The 20,775-nt window shown below is 41.6% G+C and overlaps 1 protein-coding gene across 5 annotated transcripts in view; it reads left to right on the top strand.

Annotated features, from left to right (window-relative positions):
• UBE2U (ubiquitin conjugating enzyme E2 U) overlaps positions 1-20,036 on the top strand; it is a 376,214-nt gene extending 356,178 nt beyond the window's left edge. For all 5 annotated transcript variants that reach the window (XM_085602383.1, XM_085602382.1, XM_085602384.1 and 2 more), the window contains 2 exons: positions 10,148-10,272; positions 16,102-20,036. In XM_085602383.1, coding sequence (XP_085458509.1) covers positions 10,148-10,272; positions 16,102-16,229 — 253 coding nt within the window. In that variant the 3' untranslated portion in view covers positions 16,230-20,036. The remainder of the gene's footprint in view (positions 1-10,147; positions 10,273-16,101) is intronic.
• Positions 20,037-20,775: the final 739 nt, after the last annotated feature.

Genomic DNA, 20,775 nt, shown 5'->3' with positions numbered 1-20,775 from the left:
GCATATTTTGCCTTTTAAGGTTGTGAACACCCACAACCTTGTACATTTGTGAGCAGTCCCATGCTGGAATCCAACCGTTCTCCACTCTGGAAATGGGCAGAAATGTACTCATTTCAAGAGTTGACGTAAATCCGCTTCCTAGATCGGAAGCCGAATGAATCACCCCCCATATTTGCTGGTGGAGTACTGGAAGAATTTTCTCCACAAAGAAAAATGATTCCTTGTGGAGAGAAAAAAAATTATTTGCACATTTGGCTGCTCTTCTCACGGGGCAGAATTGTATGCTGTGTGCAGTGTTGCACAGTAGAAATAGGCAGCATTTAGAAAGTTACATGAGAGTGTAGTATTATGCCTAGAACTCTGGCACGACTTTCCAGGCATTTTCATACACCTATTATTTAAATAGCAAAAAACTGTAATATTACTTTTGTGTGGCGTGTTAGAGCTCTTGCACTTTGGTTAATTAAGCCCTCTGCCTTTTGATGAGGCTGGTGATTTATATTCTGTGGAAAGTCACTAAACATTTTGAGGGAAAGAAATCAAGACTAAGGTAGTCTAGTGAGGCCATCATGGAACCATTGGAACCAAAGAGAAATTTGACTCGATCCCAAAACTTTTAACAGCTTATTGGATTATCTTGAGAGTGACACAACCGGCACATCCATCAACTTTCACAGTGAGCGCTCCCAGAAAACAAAGACTATTACAAGGAATAAATTGCTGAAGCTAGCTCTTGTCAACAGCTGTGTTGTCAACTAAATGTGAACAAGAGTGCATTCCTCAAGGTTTATTTTGGCAGAAAGAGGCCTTAATGTTGTTCTTGTATATCAAGATTATCTTGCATTTCAGAAGAGATTTTTTTACCTTCTCAACACTAATGTTGTTACTCAAATCTAACCATTATATGGAAAAATGAAATATATTAAGTAAAAGACATGCACATAACATACTAACGTACAATAATTCTGTATACAGTCTTGAAAAAGAACTCCAACTAAACAATCTAGCCCCACAGAGTATTAAAGTCTAAAACGATATTAGCCAGGAATGAAAGAAGCATCCTTAGCATTACTTTATCCTTATGAAAAGCTGTTAACAGCTTCTTTCTCCCATCAAGGACAGTGTTTCTACTACTTTCCAGGAACATGTTGCCAAAATCAGGAAAACTATTACGAAGGCATTCATTTAAGATCACATCTGTGCAATGGATTTAAAACATTCTGCATCAATTTTGCCAAAGTTCAATGTAACTACTCTAGTGGACCAAGACTTCTAAAAGGTAGCAATGCCCTGTTTATTTCATCAAGCAAGGCGGAATTCCATTGAATTGTTTGACATGTTTTATTATGTATTTTGTATTTGTGTAGTCTAAACTTAGCCAATAGGTGGTGGATTACTGTTTATGGTTGGTTAAAGGCAAGCATACAGTCAACAAGCGATGTGACATGTAGGTGGGTTCTGGGAACAAACATGTACATACTAGTATTGCATCTTTAAAGACCTGTCTCTTCAGCTTTTTCCTTAATTGGAGAAGTGTTTTCACTTTACAAATACTGGATTTAGCTCGCATAATATCACAACACTGCATCTCCCTCTTTATTAAATAAAAAGTATGGACAGCGTTATCATAGTTCCTCAATAAGTCGTTGAGGCGCCCATACTTGTCGGCCAGATTTGGTGGTATGAGATAGTTGAGCTGCTACTTGAATATGCACTGATGACATATGCTCAGATGTCTGATCTGGATATTTAAGCCAGGTCGGCTCACCAGTAATCTCAGAAGCTGACAAACATAGAGGTAGGGTTTTTAAAATGTCACTAGTCCCTTATGATCGACTTTCCAGGATGATGCGCTGTCACTGTGTGTCCTTTTTATGTTACAACCCTCAAAGGGTCAACTGCAAACCGAGAATCCTTTTCCGCTTCCTTTTCTGTTTGACCAGTACCCAGTCCCCTTTGTTGAAGACTGTTTCCTGGGTGCGTTGGTATTGATCGGCATATGTTTTCATTTTGCACTTTTGAGAAGTGTCTGTGTCACAAACCTTATCAGCCTTTATCAATCGATCCAATATAAATTTGGTAGTATGGTTCTGATGGCTCTCCCAAATACCAAGGTGGCAGAACTCTTACCAGTTGTGGAGTTGATCAATAGGCACAAAGAGCTTGACACATGCCTTGGTTGACATTAATTCCTTCTATCGCTGCTTGTTGAATTATCCTATTGAGGGTGTAAATCAATTGTTCAACGCCACCATTGGCTTCGGGTCAGAGAGGTGTACTCTTTTGATGCTTGACATTGATTATAACTAGAAACTCCTTGAATTCTTTGCTATTGAAAGGAGGACCATTATCAGATTTGAGAATAGCAGGAATGCCCCACACTGCAAAGATGTCAACAAGCCGCTCAATGACTTTGTCATGGATTGTTGATGATAAGTCTTTCACCAACTGAAAATGTGAAAATCTTTGTCAATGACTGCTATAAGATGATGTCCATTTCTTAGAGGCCCAAAGAAGTCAAATGCAACTCACTCCCAGGCATGCGCAGGAAGGTCAGACATTGTTATTGGGTGCTTTGTCACTTTGGGAGACAGACCATTACAAAGGTGGCATGCCTTGAGTTCTTTCGCAACACAAAGGTGGCATACTTTCAGTTCTTTCTCATTTAAACCAGGTTACCACACTTGGTCTTTTAGACCTCTTTTGGTAGCCACAATGCCGCGATGTCCTTCATGGACCAGCTCAATGGCTTGCTGTCTCAGATTGCAAGGTGTGATGATTCTTGAGCCACTCAATATGATACCTTCTTGGGTGACTGATAGTTCATCTTGTACATGTTTGTATTTTTGGAATTCAATATCATCAGCAAAGGGTTCACTATTCTTTTTTTCAAGAATTTGTTGAAATGAGGTATTTGAGAATGTGCATGTCCTTATCTACGTTGGTAGCAGCAATATTCAATGGCTAGAGCTGCTGGAGCACTGAACCTCACAATGAAGTTGAGATACTCTTCAGCCTCTTTGAATGCCGAAGTGTGGCGATGTAGCGGCACTCGAGAAATTTAGTCTGCAGGGTTTTGATCTTTCCCTGGCTTGTGTACAATTCCATAGTCATACTCTTGCAGTGGCAACCCCCCACCTCTCGATACAAGGTGGCATCTTGGCTTTCAGGTTTCCAAAGATAGTGAGTAACGCCTGGTGGTCAGTGATGACAGTGTAATGTTTTCTATACATAAACACTTGAAAATGTTCCCAGGCCCATACTACAATCACATTTTCCTTTTACGGCTGAGAATAGGCATGTTCTGTTTTAGACCAACTTCTACTGGCATGGGCCACAATGTGTCTCTGAGCATTCGGATGACCTTCGTGTTGAGCAAGAATTGCCCGTATCCCCATTGGTCTTGCATCAACTGTGATCTCAGTATGTAACTTGGGGTCAAGATTGGCAATTTCAGGTGCATTCTCAATTGCATGTTTTATTAATTTGAAATTTTGGTTGCATTCAGGAGACCACTGGAATGAGACATTTCGCTTTAAGTCTCTCAATGGGGCACAAACTGTAGCAAAATCATGAATGTATCTTAGCAATAATTGGCCATGCCTAAGCAGCATCTCAGCATGGTTACATCTTCTGGAGGGCAAGTAGATGACCGTGCTTGCACTTTATCCGGGTTAGGATTCATTCCCCCATCAGAGAATATGCGCCCGAAGAATCTGAGTTTGGTTTTGTTAAACCCACACTTTGCTGCGTTCACTATCAGATCTGCATCAGCAAGTAACTGGCACACTTGTGTAAGAGCTTTGTCAAGCTCCATTTGTGTTGTCCCAAATAACAGTATGGCATCACTGTAATTGAAAGCATGTGTAACAGGTTGAATTACCCTGGGAATAACATCCTGAAATATCTCCACAGCCAAAGACACTCCAAAACTCAGTCTTTTGTATTTGAACAAACCAACATGAGTCGAAAAAGTAGTAATGTACCTACAGTTCTCTTTTAGCTCGATTGTTCAGGTCAAGACGGAAGAAGAGTTTGGCTCTGTTCAGTTGCATGATCATGTCCGCAATGTAAGGACCAGGATGTCTTTCTCTCTCAATTGCTTTGTTGACGTGGCGCATATCATTACAAATGCGCACTACACATCCACTGTCATTTTTTGGCACCACCACTAAGGGTGAGACCCATGGCGTAGGACCAGTGGAGCGTTCGATGATCTTATGCTTCAACAGTGTTTCAAGTTCTTTCTCATCGGCTACTTGTAAGTGAAAAGTGACTGCTGTGTTTTTGGGCAACAGGGCAAATGTCCTTGTTGATATGAATTCCTGAGTCTTCCTGGCCAAGAAACAAAGACTGGAACTGATTCCCAATTTCAGATTGAGCACAGAGGTTGTAGTTGAACGATATGAGTCCCATGTCAGCAGCATTGGCAAAACTGAGCAGACAAGCACTCAATGAAGTTCCCTTGAGGACATGAATTGTTGCTTGCACTTACATAGTTTTATGTTGCACGGTTGCTATAAACAAACCTTGACTCTAACGCTTTAGAAGCAGCCTAGCAGTATACCTTTATGTTTGACAGGATAAGGCATAGACCAGGAGATTGGCTATTAAGCTTTGCTACTGGCATGATATTGCTACTCGCCAAAAAGTGAAGCACTTCAACACCCCATCAGGGGTAACAAGCGCTATAGAACTGCAAATCTTTTCCCTCTTCTAACCCTGCACTATCCTTCTCAATCCAAATAACTGATTAATATACACCACTCAAATTACTTTCATATTTCACTATACTAATTCACCACTAATCCTTATGGGTTCCGGAGTAGCATGCTACTCGCCAAGAAGGTGCTTCAATACCACATTAGGGTAACAAGCTCTATATAAATGCTAACCTTGTTTTCCCTCTTCTATCCCCCTGCTATCCTTCTCAATCCAAGTAACTGACTAACCTATCCACCACTCAAATTACTTTCATATTTCATTATACTAACTCAACACTAATCCTTCATGGGTTCTGGAGTAGTGTGCTACTCACAGAAAAAGCACTTCAACGCCTCGTCAGGGGTAGTAAGCGCTATATAAATGCAATTACAATACAATACAATCTATAACTTAATGATTAACACAAATCTTAAAAATATTTCAAAAGACTCCTATATGCTATCATCGCAGAAAGGGGAACTCAGCTCAAACTTTGCCAGCTGTTAGAAGGTCTAGTAGATCTAGCAATAAGTCCTCATCCAGACACATTGAGGATTGTAAGAAACCTTGAGAAGGAAACCAAATACAAAACATTTTCTAAAGCAGAACACTGTCAAAGAGCTCAGTCTACCTTTTGAATTTGCATGCAGTCTTTCAAGAAGTGCAAATGCCCATAATTCAAGACCTCATGAGCCAGGCTGTCAAGATGTGGACATAGATCATTGTTTTGCTTTTGGATACAGGTGCAGTCAGCAAGGGTGCATGGGAGACACAAGACACAAGACACAGTTCTAAGAAAACCGAGTCGCATATTTGCCTCGTTAAGTTGGGAGTTATGCTGAACCCTATTTCATCTGAACTTGTAATCTTCTTCAAAGCAAAAGGGATGAGAGCTGTGGTTGAAATGTGTTCTAAAAGATGTCTTGTACCAGCTTATCTACAGTGCTTTCCATTGGTATGTTTATTTTAGATACCTGGACATGTAGGATGCCTATTTTTTCTTCAGTGGCAAACAAGTTGCTCTCCCCAAGGGTCATTGAAGTTATTTACCAGTTGTAGATGCACCTATGCTCTTGCAAAATTGCCAAATCCTTTAAGGCACCTGCCTAATTGTTGTGAATCCTTAGTTGTATCTCTTGATGAAATGCACAATCTCACAACTATTGCTCCTCCTTGGGTAAGACCGGCAGTTTCATTACCTCATGATTCCCATTTCAAAAATGTTTGCCATAATGTCTACACCGGAAAGAACTTCTCTGGTAGACCTTGCAACCCCATTACCCCAGACCTGGTCCCTCTAACTCCTGTAGTGATCTCATACAAATGTGACCATCCATGATCAAGAAGATGCAGGATCACATGAGATTGCAAAGATAGCCAGCCTTTCTCATTGGTGGCTTACCTTCCCACTGAAGATGCTATATCTTTCTTGTTCATGCTTCGCCCCTCTCTGTAGAGGTAAACATATTCCGCCATTGCAAGCCCAAAATGCCTCCCACACTGAATTTGTTGCTGCAGTTCTAGTACCAATAACTACTAGTTAAGAGAGATCTTGAACTGTTGTAACAGGCCTAGTTTTAAGTGAGCTTTCAGAAGTCAATTGTCCATATAGGAGAAGGCATGAATGATTCTTAGATTGACTGCTACCACTGTCAGGTATTTGGCCAATACTCTTGGTTCAGATTTGAAACTGAAAGGATTTACTATGATTTGATAATTGACACATTGCACCACATACTGGAGAAAATACAGGACCTTTTAATTTGGAATTAGGCATTTTGATGGTATAACATTACAGAGGAGAACTCTTGGTTCATACAATTTGTGATATTCTGCTGTTGGTGTTCTAGTGTAGGAACTGAGATCAAAAATTGGCATCTTCTTCTTAGTATCCTTTTCCCCCTTAGAAGCACCCTCAGTACACTCCCATTCCTTGATCTCTCATAAGATCCTCTTTGCTCAGATACAAGGATATATTTAATCTAATTAAACAGGAAAACATTCCATATTGGCAACTGCAGCATTGACTGAATAATAGAACAGCTAAAAAGTCTGGAATGAGAAACCTCATTTGGTTGAAAGTCTCCTGGAGGATTGGGTTAATCGAAATAGGCTGCAATCAAACCTTTAATGACTCTAAGAAAATACTTTCCTATAGAATGAGCTAAGTTACTTGATGGGCTGGAATAAAAGCGTTGCTGACTTGATACTATTGAGCAAACTGGGCACTGATCTGGTATAGAACACCCACCTCCTCAGTGTGTTACTACATACATAATAGACTTATAAAATATGCTTTGGATGGCATGTGACACAAAGAAGGTTAAAAAAGGACTTTTGAGTGACATCTGATGATTACAGGAGAGTGCGTGGAGAGAAAGATCCCCTCTTCCCCCAATTGTGGATCTGTATGGTAATATGTCCATTTTGGAAAGTGGTTTTCTGGCAATATATAGCCCCCAGAGTTATCAGAATACCATAGTTTCCAACATTGGTTATCCTGGGTGGACCATATGGGTATGAGGTGTAGGATGTGCTTGTACCTAAAAATAAATGGATCACTCTCCTCCTGTTCGTGGCCAGGGTAGTTGTCACACTGATGGAAGAATTCGACTGCCTAAAGGTGGCCAAAAGTATAATTTATAATTTCAAAGTAGAAAAGCACCGGACAGCAAGGAATTAATATAATAAATATCCCATGTTGTGGGTGTCTCTTATTGATTTTGTCAAAAAGAGGGAAGCCTGCCGACTGACACCCAGCTACCTTTGAAACATTTCTCTACATTGACTAACAAATCATGGGCAGGTGGTCTTATGATGATCCAGACAATAAGTGATTATTCAATTTTCAGTCCAAGAACGCTTTAGATGAGGATGTTAGAGTTCAAAAGATTTTCAGGTTATTGGAAAGGTAGAGTTGTAGAGGGTGGTGGTAACCTATACTGGTATGCAGACTCCAGAATTCAGGTTTTTATATTCTGGGATTGTTATAGAAATGGAGTCAGTAGATCAACTTGTTAAAAACTACAAGATGTGCAACAAAAAATAACACCGAATTTAGAGAGGTTTAAACATGATTTATGCAAGTTTGAGGATGATGTAAGCTGAGCTAAGCCTACATAGGAAAATCATTAAGAGGATCATGTAGTCACATCTCGTGGCACAGAGGATCATTTGAGCTGTCAGGTAGAAGATGCCTGTTAAGTGTGCTAAGCCTAATATGGACAGGCACATGGATACTATTCTTCTGTTATTTATGTTACAAAACTAGGATTTTTACCACTGAACTAAAGTTGTCTAGAGATTTACCCTTCCTTAGAAGGTGAGGTTAATAGGAAGCGCATTTAATGGTATCTTGATTTGGTCACTTAGTTTGAAATTATTGTTGAAGTAAAGGAAATGGATCTTACCAAATAGACATAAGTAGGTGTAAGAGAGTGAGTTTGACCGGGCTTGAAGAGAAGGTGAGGGATTTATAGAGTAGAGAAATAGAAATTTAGGCCCATATTTGTCAAGGTCTTGAGTTGCCGTTATGCCAGGCGACACATAACCTAAGTGAGAGTTATCAAGCCACTCAAAGCCACCTTGCATGATCCTGCATGGCTTGATAAATCTAGAATAACATAAAACAGCACAAATCGCTTCCTTGCATTACTCTGCAGCAGGGAGGAGGGCCGTGGGTGGAGCGTAAGTTTTCTCACTCATCTACCCATGCATTCTGACACATTTTCAGATTTACCAACACTAGTAGACCTGGGAATGCATCAGAACTGTGCGCCTCCCCACCAGAAGCGCAACGAGGAGAACTATCTTTGTTTCATCTTTTTAAGTATGCAGCATTTCGCAACACACTTAGAATGAGGAAAATGCCTCTGTGGATTGTTTTTGTGGAGGAAGGTAGCCCTTCCTGCACAAAAACAACCCAGCCTACCACCCAGGCCCCCTTGCACCATGGTGCAAGGGTTCCTGTGTTGGTGCTAGGCGGCAGTTTGTGTGCGAGAGCAGGCAGAGAGCAGAAATGTGCCTTATAATGTTAAATACAGTGCATTCCTGCCCTTTCATGCAGCGTAGCGTAGCAAGGTAGCTTGCTGTGTTGCATTGCATGAGTTATTGATTAATATGAACCACAGTTTTAATAGAACTTAGCATAAGAAAACAGGAGGCATCCATTAAACAAGTCATGTAAGATACAATTTCAACCAGTTGCTATCTTGCAATGGTGGTATTCTGAGACACAGCTGAGGGTTGGTTTCTAACTGTTCTATCTAAAGTTGAGTGGAGAAGGAACCAGAATTGAACCTTGTGGAAAACAGTTTTCATAACCTGAGATCTGCCAGTGAACAATAATAATTTCTTGGGTTCTTCTGTAGTAACGTCCATACTTGTGGGCTGCAGATTTTGAGGTCTCCTCTCAGGGAAACTTCTGGGCTAAAGGGGCACATTTTCCTTCTGTGAATTAGCCCCATGACATTCTTGCTACGCTACTGAAGCAATGTAACATTCCATGCATATGGCGATCAAATCAATTGCAAACAAAGTACAGAATAGTCTGTGTATGATCAACTACCTGCACCAAGCTGTGTTGCTTCACTCTTAAAAGTGCAGCCCACCCCATACCTATAATCAAGGCAGCACTCAAGAAATGTTGCGATCAATTTAAGTGTGGTTGAAATGTACAATGCTCTCTGTAAGGCATTACCAAGATACTGACATGAATACCTCAGACAACTGGGTTCAAGATCCTAGCAAGGAAATCCTGATATGTCTCAAATTGAGTTCTGAAAGGCCAACTCACCCTCTTCCTATCTCACCTCTCTCACTCAACTAGTTAAAACACAGACAGAATGAGTCACTTAGTTGAGGGCTTGCTGCTAACATATAGGACAAAGACTCACTACAGTGCTAGTCACTAGATATCTCTTCTGTAAGTGCTAGAAAAATAGGATGAATAATATTAATAAAATGTTTTTCCTTCTCCCTTTAAAAGACAAAAATGCAGATAGGGTGTCAAAATCATGTGAACCTTAACTTTTTAAAAAATTTGTCAAGAAACTTTTTTCGTCAAAATATTCTGAAGGAAAAAGAGACCATCCATAAGGGTTTTCCATAGCCAGATTATCCATCCTTCTTAAACCTTGCAGAATCAAAAATATGTGTTTGGCTATTCGGGGTGTTAGGGTGCTTGCTCTGTATCATTAGACTCAGTTGTGATTTGGTTAAGTCCTTCCAATCTATTCTCTAAACTTACATTTACTTCAGTTCAAATATTTTACAATTTTTCCTAACAGGTTTAGAACTGGGTTTTCTTACTTTCATACCATTATCAGATTGAATGTACAGGTTTGTTGTTTGTTCTATGCAGTGTGGTAAAACTGATATAAAAAGGATTCTAAACATAATTTTATATATACAATTTCTACATAACATATGCTTTTCCACTCAGCTACACTATTGTTGTTCGTGGAGTATTCACAAAACCTCCAAGGACAAAGGAACACGATTATGAGAAGCAGCCAAGAGTGAGCAAAATTAAAATGAGAGACTCCTATCTGCCACATAAAGCTTCAGGTAATGTACAATATGCCCCATTTTGCAAAATACCGATTTTTCTTTATAGTAATGTAAGTGGTATTCTTTTAGCTTTACCAATTATCATTTGTTGAGTGATATAAAATAATTAGAGGAAAAAAATCATAACTTTCACTATACTCTTTAACTCCGTGATAAATGACATATTTTTCATCCTGGGTTTTTTGTTCTAGTCATAGACTGCTTTAAGCTGTTTTTCCTGACTTGTGTAAAATATTGTGCATATATATATATATATATATATATATATATATATATATATATATATATATATATATATTCACTATATTCACTAATCCGTGCATTCACTAAGACACGTATAATCACTTATACAGTCAGTTACGCACCTGCTAAATCATCCATTCAGTCACTCATACACCCACTCATTCTTCAATACACCTTGGCGTATATATAAATTAAACGTAAAAAAAAAAACTGTTACTGGATGATGTCATAAGTGATGTCATCAGTGATGTCATTTGAGATATCATCAGTGATGTCACTGACCATGATGTAATATGTGACGTCATCAGCAGTGCATTGCGGGGGCGCGAGTTAGTTAGCTCAACTAACTATAATGGCCACATTTCTCTGGTTTTGTACGAGTGAAATGTCTAAGTATAACGTTCCTGAAACCTGTGTTTTTTTCCAGTGAATTTCTAAGGTTTTTTAAATGCTAATTTCTAACTATAATGTCCCTGAAAGCTATGTTTTTTTTCAGTGAATTTCTAAGGTTTTTTTAAATACTAATTTCTAACAATAAGGTAGTACTCACATTTGCAGAGTGGTGCAGAAAGGGACCTGGGCCTCTGACCAGTGCTCAGGAATTCCACAGCGTAGGACATACAGGAGGTACCAGGAGGGTTACTTGGCCACCAAAGTCCCTCAGGAGTAAAGTGTACTTCATCCCTGAAAAAGTACTGTGCTAGGAGGTGCGTTTACAGAGTGGAGGAGAAAGGAGGGCGTGGCCTCCGAAGACCAATCAGCAACCCACTGTGTGGGACTTACTGGAGGTAACAGGAGGGGTAGTTGGCCCCCAAGATCAACCTTGGGGGCCAACTACCCCTCCTTTTACCTCCAGTAAGTCCCACACAGCAGGATTGCTAAATTGTCATAGCAGGCCACACCCCCTTTCCCCATCACTCTGCAAATGCACTCCCTGGCATGCCCTTGGATGGGGATTAAAGTCCCCTTCGCTGCTGGGGGTCCTTAGGGGCCAACTAGCCTACCTGATACCTCCAGTATGCCCCAGATAGTGGGATTGCTGACAGGTGGACACAGGCCATGCCCCCTTTCTCCACCACTCTGGAAACGCGCCTCCCCGCGTGTTCAGGGTTGTGGGATTAAGTTCCCTTGAATCCTGAGGGTCCCTGGGGGCCAACTAGCCCACCAGGTACCTCCAGTAAGCCCCACACAGCTGGATTGCTGAGAGTGGCCCAAAGCTGTGCCCCCTTTTTACACCACTCTGCAAACGCACCTCCTGGAGCAATGCTGCTCGGCGGATGAAGTCCACTTTAGTCCTGAGGTCCTCAGGACACAAGAGGACCTCTTCACCCCAGGTTTCCTGCTCACGCTTCCACGAAGCAAAGCAGTGTCAGCCCTGTCATTGCAAACTGCAAGGTCCCGGGGGTAGGCACCCCAGAACCTTGGTGGAGCTGGCCCTGTGAGGTGGCAATCCCCAGGGCAATGAAGGGCTCCCAACGTAAACATAGCCCCGGAAAGTTGGTGGTCCCAGGGGCCTGGGGTCTGCAACAGACCCCTATATTTTAATAATTAGTGCCCCGGGAGGTGGTGGTCCCCGGGGCATTGTGGGGGCCCCATGCCCCCATACATATTATTACTAATAGCCCCCCAGGGCTGCAGGGCCCACAAGGCCCCCTGGCCCCATAATAAGAAATGGCCCGGGGAGGTGGGGGCAGCGTGGGGGGGCGCAGAGTGCTGTGAGGCCCAATATTATCCAATGGGGGATAGGGGGCCTCCGGTTGGTGGCTGCTCTCGAGTAGGCGACAAGGTTGTGGGAGTACAGCTCCTGGTGTTACGCTCAGGGCAAAGGGGTATCCGAGTTAGCACCCAAAGAAACACCTGCAGCGGCGGCTGGGTTCAGGGTGCTGGTTTGTCATCGGGTGCCCTGTTGATTTCAATGGGGATGCTCCAGTTCCAACCAAGACTGCAGGCTCGGGGACGAAGATATTCTGGAGGTGACCACCGGTTGGAGAGGTAAGTTGGCATGCCTGGGTATGCTGGGACACTGTTAGTTGGGCCACCCAAGGCCATGGGACTTCTGGTGCAGGGCTGTCTTTAGGTGTCGGGTTTTCTTACCTGCTCCGAACGCGGTCATTGGGGTCCTCCAGATCTTTGGCCGTGGGCGTCGGGTGCAGAGTGGTGCAGACTCACGTTTTTGGCAAATCCGGTGCTCACAGGAAACAAAGTCTTTGGGGTGGAAGGCAGGGCAGGTCCTCTGGGTTCTCGAGGTTGCTGGCTGCAGGATACACCGGGATTTCGTTGGAGCAGGTTCGAGGTGGGGAGAGGTTGGTAGATCTGGGGCCAAGTTAGTGGGCACCCTCCTCTCCTTAGTTTCAGTAGGCTCTTCGGTCCTTCTTCTTGTCTTCTTTGTCTGTATACTGTCTGAGGTAGCAAGGTTCAAGGTGCCCCCTAAATACTAGATTTAGGGGCGTTACAGGTAGGTAAAGGTTGGGACCAATGGGTCCCTTCCTTTGAGTGGGTACACCCCCTATTATGCCACCTTCCAGTGGGAGCGGGGCATATGCTTCACTCTGGTTGGCTAGGTCCCCCCATCTGCAGGATGGCGGGGACTGAGAGTTGTGCTTCACCTCGCTTCCACCAACTGAAGGGTGGGGTTGGTAAAGGTGGGCACACCTCCCTTCCTCACTTGGTTTTCTCGCTGATTCGTCCACCCAAAGTGGGGGTCAGAACCGGTGAGGGCTAGTTGCTGGAAGCCGCAAAAGGCCTGGGGAAGCTCACAAAGGCATCAAGTCTTTCAAGCTTCCCCTTCGTGGTCCCTGCCCATCCAGGGGGAGGAGAGCTTGGCACCTTGTCCTAGGAAATGCATTGTTTCAGACCCCCCAAGAGCAGCAGGCTCTCGACTCAGGGGTCCAGAAACATCTGGTGGTGGCAGCTGGCGATCAGCAACTCAACCTAGACACTAGTGTTAGGTCGTTTTTCAGGGGGCATCTCTAAGATGCCTTCTGAGTGCATTTTTCATGATACCAAACTTCTCCGTTTTCAGTAAAACCGTCATGGTGCTGTGGAGTTTGTAAAAACACCATATACTCTTCAGGGCAGTACTGCACTTACAATGTCTAAGAATTGGCTTGGACACTGTAGGGGTACAGGGCTCATGTACCTGTACCCTCACCAATGGTATAGTGAACCCAGCTAGAGTGGTGGCTGACCTATGCCAGGGCAGTGGGTTATCGGCATGGCACACAGGGATGTGTGCCATGACAACTCTTCACTTTGCTTTACACCAAAACACACAGCCTGCAAAGGCAGTGTGTGTGTGTAAAGGTACAGGGCCTCTAAGGGTGGTACAATAAGTGCTGCAGCCTTGCCTGGCCACAGTGCCCTTGGTACCTGTGGTACCATTTGCAAGGGACTGACCTGTGGCCAAAGAGTGCCACTTGGGTTTTGTTTTTAATGCAGTTTTAGGGAAAGAATGTAGGCCCTGAGCACCTGTTTGGCAGGAAACCAGAGCACATTTAGCCGAAGTACATCAGCAATTCAGCAGAAAGTGGGGGCAACCATGCAAAAAGAGGGCACTTTCTTACAATTGGCCCTCTGTGAGTGACACAAATTTTTCCTAATCTCATGTTCACATCTGCCTAAAGGAAGTGTAATTCAATGCCAGGGCTACCTTTATCCTATTATTGAGTCATCGTTGTGTGGTTAAACCAGTCCTCACGTTGTAGTAATTACAAATAATCCATATTTTCTTATTGTATGAATAGGAACCAATTATAAAGTGATACGCATCAAAAGTAAAAAAAAAACAAAAAGCCCACCTGTATGTTTCTGTTTACATGTGTTGGTTAATTTTATTTTAAGCGCATGGCCACCATGTTACGGGAGCGAAAACATTTTTGTTTTGTTTTGATCTTGTGTGAGACATCAGAAGTGATAAAAAAAGAACAGAATGTAACCATTCTCTTTGCCAATGGTTGTTAACGAATTATAACTAGCTGAAAGAACAAAAGGGGAAAACGCTGCATCTGGTTCATTTATGACTTTTAAATGTCAACAGAAAGTAAGATCACTTTAATAAGCCCAAAAAAAAAGAAAAATACTACATGGATTTTGACGTAATGCCTGTAAATCATATCGCTGTTTTCATTTTTATATAGATTTGGTCCCTATTCAGTTGCTTCTTCAGCCTCAACCTGTTTTACCTAGTTTGTAAAACATTTGCTGAGTGATATCATTTGTGTCTGCCTCTCCTTGCAGAGGGCCACATTGCCGTTAGTATATTTCCTCCGGTGCTGTGCCTAATATAATAAATAAATACAAATAAGCGCAGAAGCCTGAAGCTTTCTTAAGGGGCTTGCAAAAATGCTGCCCTGGTTGCCTAATACCAAAGCTGTCTAATCTGATTCGAGCTCATGCCTGTTTATTCCACCTGTCTTTCTCCCTCTTGCAGATTCTTTTTCATTCAGTTTTCGCCTTTGTCTTTCTTTTCCGATATTTCTCTTCCAATGTTCATCTCCCTTGTCTGCCTTTCTCTCCTGCTCTGGGCTATCGTCTGATGGTGAAATCAAAGACCTGTTTCCCCGTAAAAGGGTCAAGCGCACAGAAGCTGACGGGAGGAGTGCTTGAAAATAGTCTAACCACTGGCAATTGTTCAGGGTAGCATTCCACCTAATTGGTTTCAGACCCATCTACATGCAAATCAGCCGTGGTCCTGCTCCAGTAGGAACAGTCCAGCTCGTACTGCCAACCCCGGCCCTCCTTGAGCTGAAACACTGGCAACCCAAAGACCAGATTCGGCCTACCTACTTTGATCGACTCCCTTTTGGGATTTTTTTACAGAATGCTTAATTTGCCTGTTGGCCAACAGACCTATTGCAATCATTGTAGGCCTAGAGTGTGCTCTTTGTCCACCCCTTCCTCACAAACTCTTTGCCTTTCTGGTCTGTCTCATTTCAGTGGCTTTCCTCCATACTTCTGTATTTGTACTGCTTCCTTAGGAATACTTCTTTCTCATTTAGCTTTGATTGGTAGAATAAGACCTTCTGTAGCTGACGTCAAGCATTGCATGGTACGTATAAGGGACTATTTTCTCTCTCGTACTTTCAGCTTCTTTCCTTCCCTGCTCTGTGCCTGATCACCCACTTACCCCGAGCTTCCACACACTCCTAGCTCTGCCGGAGGGTATAGATGTGCAGTTGTTAAAATTGTTTACAGAGCATTCCAAAATGGCTATCTGTGTGTGCACAATAGCCATCTGGGATAATTTTCCTAAACTAACAGAAAACCCATTCCAAGATAGTTGCCATTTGTATGCACGTATCACCAGTAACTATCAAATAACGGCTTTTCTTTTAATTTAAGAAAAATCATTACAATACAGCCGACGTATGTATGGATCTATGCACTGTGACCCTGTTACAATGAGTTTACTTTTAGTTTAAGAAGAATCATTACAAGGTGATCATCCCTACGCGACAATTCTAGGCGACAGTATGCAACAGGCACTTCTGACTAAGCAATGTTTTCTATTGAAGGAATGTGGTATATTTACTATGGCCTTTGCAACAATTATTACTTATTTGCATGTTCTTTGTCACCCCACAGACAAACCACTGTCCCTAGCAACAAAAATGGAGTCACCTATGGGACATAGAGAGGAGCTTTGGGAAGAAGAAGTTGACAATCTGGTAGACTGGACAAACACCCTCAGTATGGACATTTTGGAAGATTAAAATAGATTTTCATAAAAGGACGAGCTAATATATTAATTTTCATAAATTACATTTTTGTCCCAGAAGCAGTTATGCGATCTTGTGCCCAGCATTATAATTCCACAAAGGAGAAGCCTGAAAATTAAAATACCCCCACATCGAATCAAATACTCTTATGGCACCAAGCAAACAAAGTAAGTCATCACAATCACAACCCTCCTCAGAAGAGCTCTCTTGTTTCTTAAACCCAAGCATCTATCAATTTATCCTTTCCTTCTTCCTCCCACTTGCTGATATCCACAATTTCACCTTTACATTCTGTCATTCATTCATTCTTTCATCTATCATTGAGTTTTTCACCATTCTGTCCATCCCCCCATCCATATTTAAACCTACCCATCCATACATCCAGTCATCCATCCATCCACCCATCCATCCTTTCACTCATCTATCTCTCCATCCACTCTTCCACTCATCCATCTATCCTTTTATTCATACATCCGTCGCACCCTTTCACTCACTCTTCTACTCTTCCCCACATCCATTCATCCACTTATCCTTCCATCCATCCATTTATTCTTCCATTCAAGCATCCATCCATACTTTCACTCATCTATCCGTCCATTATCCCTCCCATTCACTCATCCATCCATTCAATTTTTAATTCCATCAATCCTTTCACTCATCCAATCATCCACCTTTCCTTTCCATCATCCCATCCATCCTTCTTTTCACTCACTTACCCATCCATCCACCCTCCCTTTCACTCAGCCACCCAATATTTCACTCTTACATACACCCTTTCACTCATCTATATACTCATCCAGCTATAATGTCACTCACCCATCAATACGCCCTTTCACTCACACATCCTTCCATACATACTTCCACTCAATCATTCACATGTGCCTGCCAAGTTGCAGATAGAAGAGTTCCATCAAGAACTCCACACCTGCTGTAGCTGCTAAAGTTGGGGGTTCATGACCCCTCAGCTCCATCCTGTCACACATCCATTCATCCTTACACTCATCCATCTGCCCATTCTTTCATCCCTCCATCTATTTTTTCACTCATCCATCCTCACATCCACCCTTTCACTCACTCATTCATTCATCCATCCATCTACCCTTTGACTCATCCATTCATTCTCATCATCCATTCAACTTTTTATTTGTCCACCCTCCCTTTCATTCATCGATCCATTCTTTCACTGTCCATCCTTACATCTATACTTTCACTCATTCATCCACTCACCCATCCACCCTTTCATTCACAAATTTACCCTTTCACTCACACATCCATCCATCATTTCACTCACACAACCCTTTCACGTTTTTTACAAGTCTGCCGAGTTGCAGACAGAAGAGGCCCATCAAGAACTCCACTCCTGATGTAGCTGCTTAAGCGGGGGGTTGACGACACCCCTGTAATTCCACTGCAAACGGAAACCTTAATATGTACAACTTCCTATACTGTTTTCTGAATTGTAAGTTCTATTTAGTAGCGTGCTATAAAGAGAAAACTAATTTGTAGCTGTTGCTGCTACAAATATCCCCTGAATCTATTCTAACTTAAATTAGTACCATGGAATTGTGTTTAGCCTTCATAATACTGTTCGGATGTTCTGATGACCCTAATCGAGCTAACCCTCATTGGGTCTTGTTTACAGATAGAGACAACCTCAGTGTGTTAGTGGCTGAGTTGCGCATCACTAGTTGGTCTAAACACTTATTTAGCATAAAAGGAATCTTCTAACAATTTACTTGCGATGGATAATTGCTGGACAATGTGATTTAAAGCTAAAAAAATACATGTAATTCTGTATGGTTACTTTAATGCAAAACTGTCCACTCGGTTGTTCTTGGGAGATCTTTATGAAGAACTAGATAATGTAATGTAAGTTTCAAGGCCAGCCACTTTGGAAATTAAGTCTAATAAAATTGGGAAGATGTTGATCATGTTGATGGTCAGGCATGCCCCAAGCACCTCACCTACTGATTACTAGATAATCAAGCACCCAAACTCACATTCTTCAAAGGTCCCTATTCAAGATTTAAACATTATGTCTTGATACACACTTTTACTTTTTTGTTCTGTTTACTTTTTAAGTAGCCGGCAAGTGATAATAAACCTCTCATCCTACAGCTGATGCTCAGTATGAGAACAAGGTACTTGTTGCTCCTTTGCCCCGATTTATTAATGCAGGCTTAAATATTGGCATCCAAAGAAGGCGTGAACGCAATTTGGAATTCAGAAGTTGCTTAACAGATCATCTCTTATTTATAGCTATGAAAGCATGGTGTTCGAGGCACAGGAGAATTTAGCAAACTAAGATTTTGTCTTTATGATTGGGGATCCATACATTAGGGTCACTGTAACCCTGGGAGTTCCCAAAGATCTTCCTCCAAACCCATGCAGGGCTTGGTTAGGAAATGATAAGAACACAGTGTTTGGAAGAGAAACAGTATAACTTGAACACAAATAATTCAGAGAAATGTCTCCTTTCCATAATAGAATACAAAAAGCTTTTTAAACAAAAAATGCCTTTGTGGGATGCTTCCTTTAACTCAAGGAAAAACAATGATCCGATGGTTCTCTGGGAAATGATGGTGTTTGGACCTCAAACAAAACCAAATCCTAATATATTAAATTAATTTAGTTTCCGTATCCAGGAGATTCTCTAAAAAATGTTAATGTTCCAGGCAAATATCATAAATGTATGTTCTGAAATTGTTCCGGCATTGTTAATGAGTCAAATCAAAACTATACAAAAAACATTTGTGTGACTCATGCTGTGCCCCTTCTATTGCAATGACTACAGAGGTGTTATTAGAGCCGCTTTGCGACTCATTCTCTCTTGTCTCTGCTTTTTTTTTCTTGTAAATGCTGAAGTGGATTCTGAAACAATAACTGCCAGCTAGACTTTAGTGTGTTGGCCAGATAAGATACGGCAAAAATAAAATGTATGTGATACAGCCTATCACTGTTCAAACGTGTGCTTTTGGAATTCCATGACTCCATTTGGTTCGTAACTCTTGGAGCAAATTGGGAAATTTGAGAAGGCGGACAATTCAAGAAGTAATGCCATTGATTTTAACAGAATATTTGATATTGCCTTGTGCCAAAGCTTTATTGGATATTTACAACAGCTATAAAACAAATTTGATAGAGACTTCCCAATCTGGATGAAAACCAAAACTTTGGAAATAACAAGATTCCATATGAGCATTTTATTTCTAGCGGACTAAACCCGGAAATCTAAAGAGTGAGGATTTAGGCAGAAGGTGCCTTTTCTGACTCTTCTGTGAAATGAAAATGTCTTGCACCTTGTTTTATGCACTTTATATGCTGACCTTAGAAAAAAGAAGACTGATTTTTCTCAGGGTTAATTTTGCTAATTCACTTTCAGATTATTAAATACATGTACACATCTTAATGTACTATTATCAACTGTGAAATAACAAAAAATCCGATCCAGGCTGTGTGATTTCACAACAAACCGGGTTTTTAAACTTGTTTGTTTGCTTTTCTGACTGCTTGTGCGCTTTTTACATAAGATTTGTTATTCTGTGAAAAACTAATTTTCTGTATTTTTACTCCATAAATAGTTTTTAGTAATTTGGAAAATAAGGGAGTCTACTTTATATTGTATGTTGATTATAAAAGCCCACATAAATACAGTTGATTGTTCTGCTGCTTCAGATACTCCCACTTAACTAAGCTATCAGATAACCATGTTGTTTCACATTTGTGTAAAAATAAGAGTTTCTGTAATATGCTGTCCAAAATGTGAGATGATTGACCATATTAAATGCAAATCGCGAAGAACCATGTGCTTTTGTAAATTAATATATGCTTATGTTTTAATTATAAACCCTTAGCCTAGCTTGGAGAAACTGAAAGCTGTACATGTGAGTGTGGGAATATGTTATGTGGGATTCAATGCCCACAATTCTGAGGAGGAAGGAAGTAGACATGGAGAGGCTGACTGCTTTAGGGTTTATAAGCCGGAGGAGTTGTGGGAGCCTTGTTGAGGACTAATGAGTTGCTCCTTGAGGCATTGAGGAGGTAGTCCTTTGAGGCCACCTTCAAACCCATTTTCCAGACATGGAATTACACCTGACATTAGATTGTCGTTTCTTAGCTGCCCGTGCCTTGAGTTTTTTTCTCTTTTCAACACTAGGACCAAGTAAGTCAGAACATGGACCTCAATCTTCTGCTGGTCTGGGTTGCCTTTAACAAAGATGGTTCCTAAAACAAATCTCTGTTTGGCAATCCAGAGTGTATATTAGGACTGACAGCCATGAAGAAGGATGAATGGAAAAATCTGGCATCCGTGTGGAGGTGAGAAAGGATCTCACTAAATGCAATTAACGTGATGTAAAAGTGTGGGAGATTGTACACCGATCATAACACGTTTGCTCCTCTTGAATTGCAAAGTGTCTTGCATCCTCTCCCATGGTTGCTGAATCGACATCTTTGGTTTGCTTTTCTTCCATTCTTCCTCATTACAGAGCTCTTGGCACACTTAGTAGGCAAGAGAGCTGGTTATCATGTAGTGCGTGAC

This window comes from Triturus cristatus, chromosome 4_2 (assembly GCF_964204655.1).
Source record: "Triturus cristatus chromosome 4_2, aTriCri1.1, whole genome shotgun sequence".
Lineage (NCBI taxonomy): Eukaryota > Metazoa > Chordata > Amphibia > Caudata > Salamandridae > Triturus > Triturus cristatus.
The sequence above is the reverse complement of the archived record's forward strand: the minus strand, read 5'-3'. Positions and strand labels throughout refer to the sequence as shown.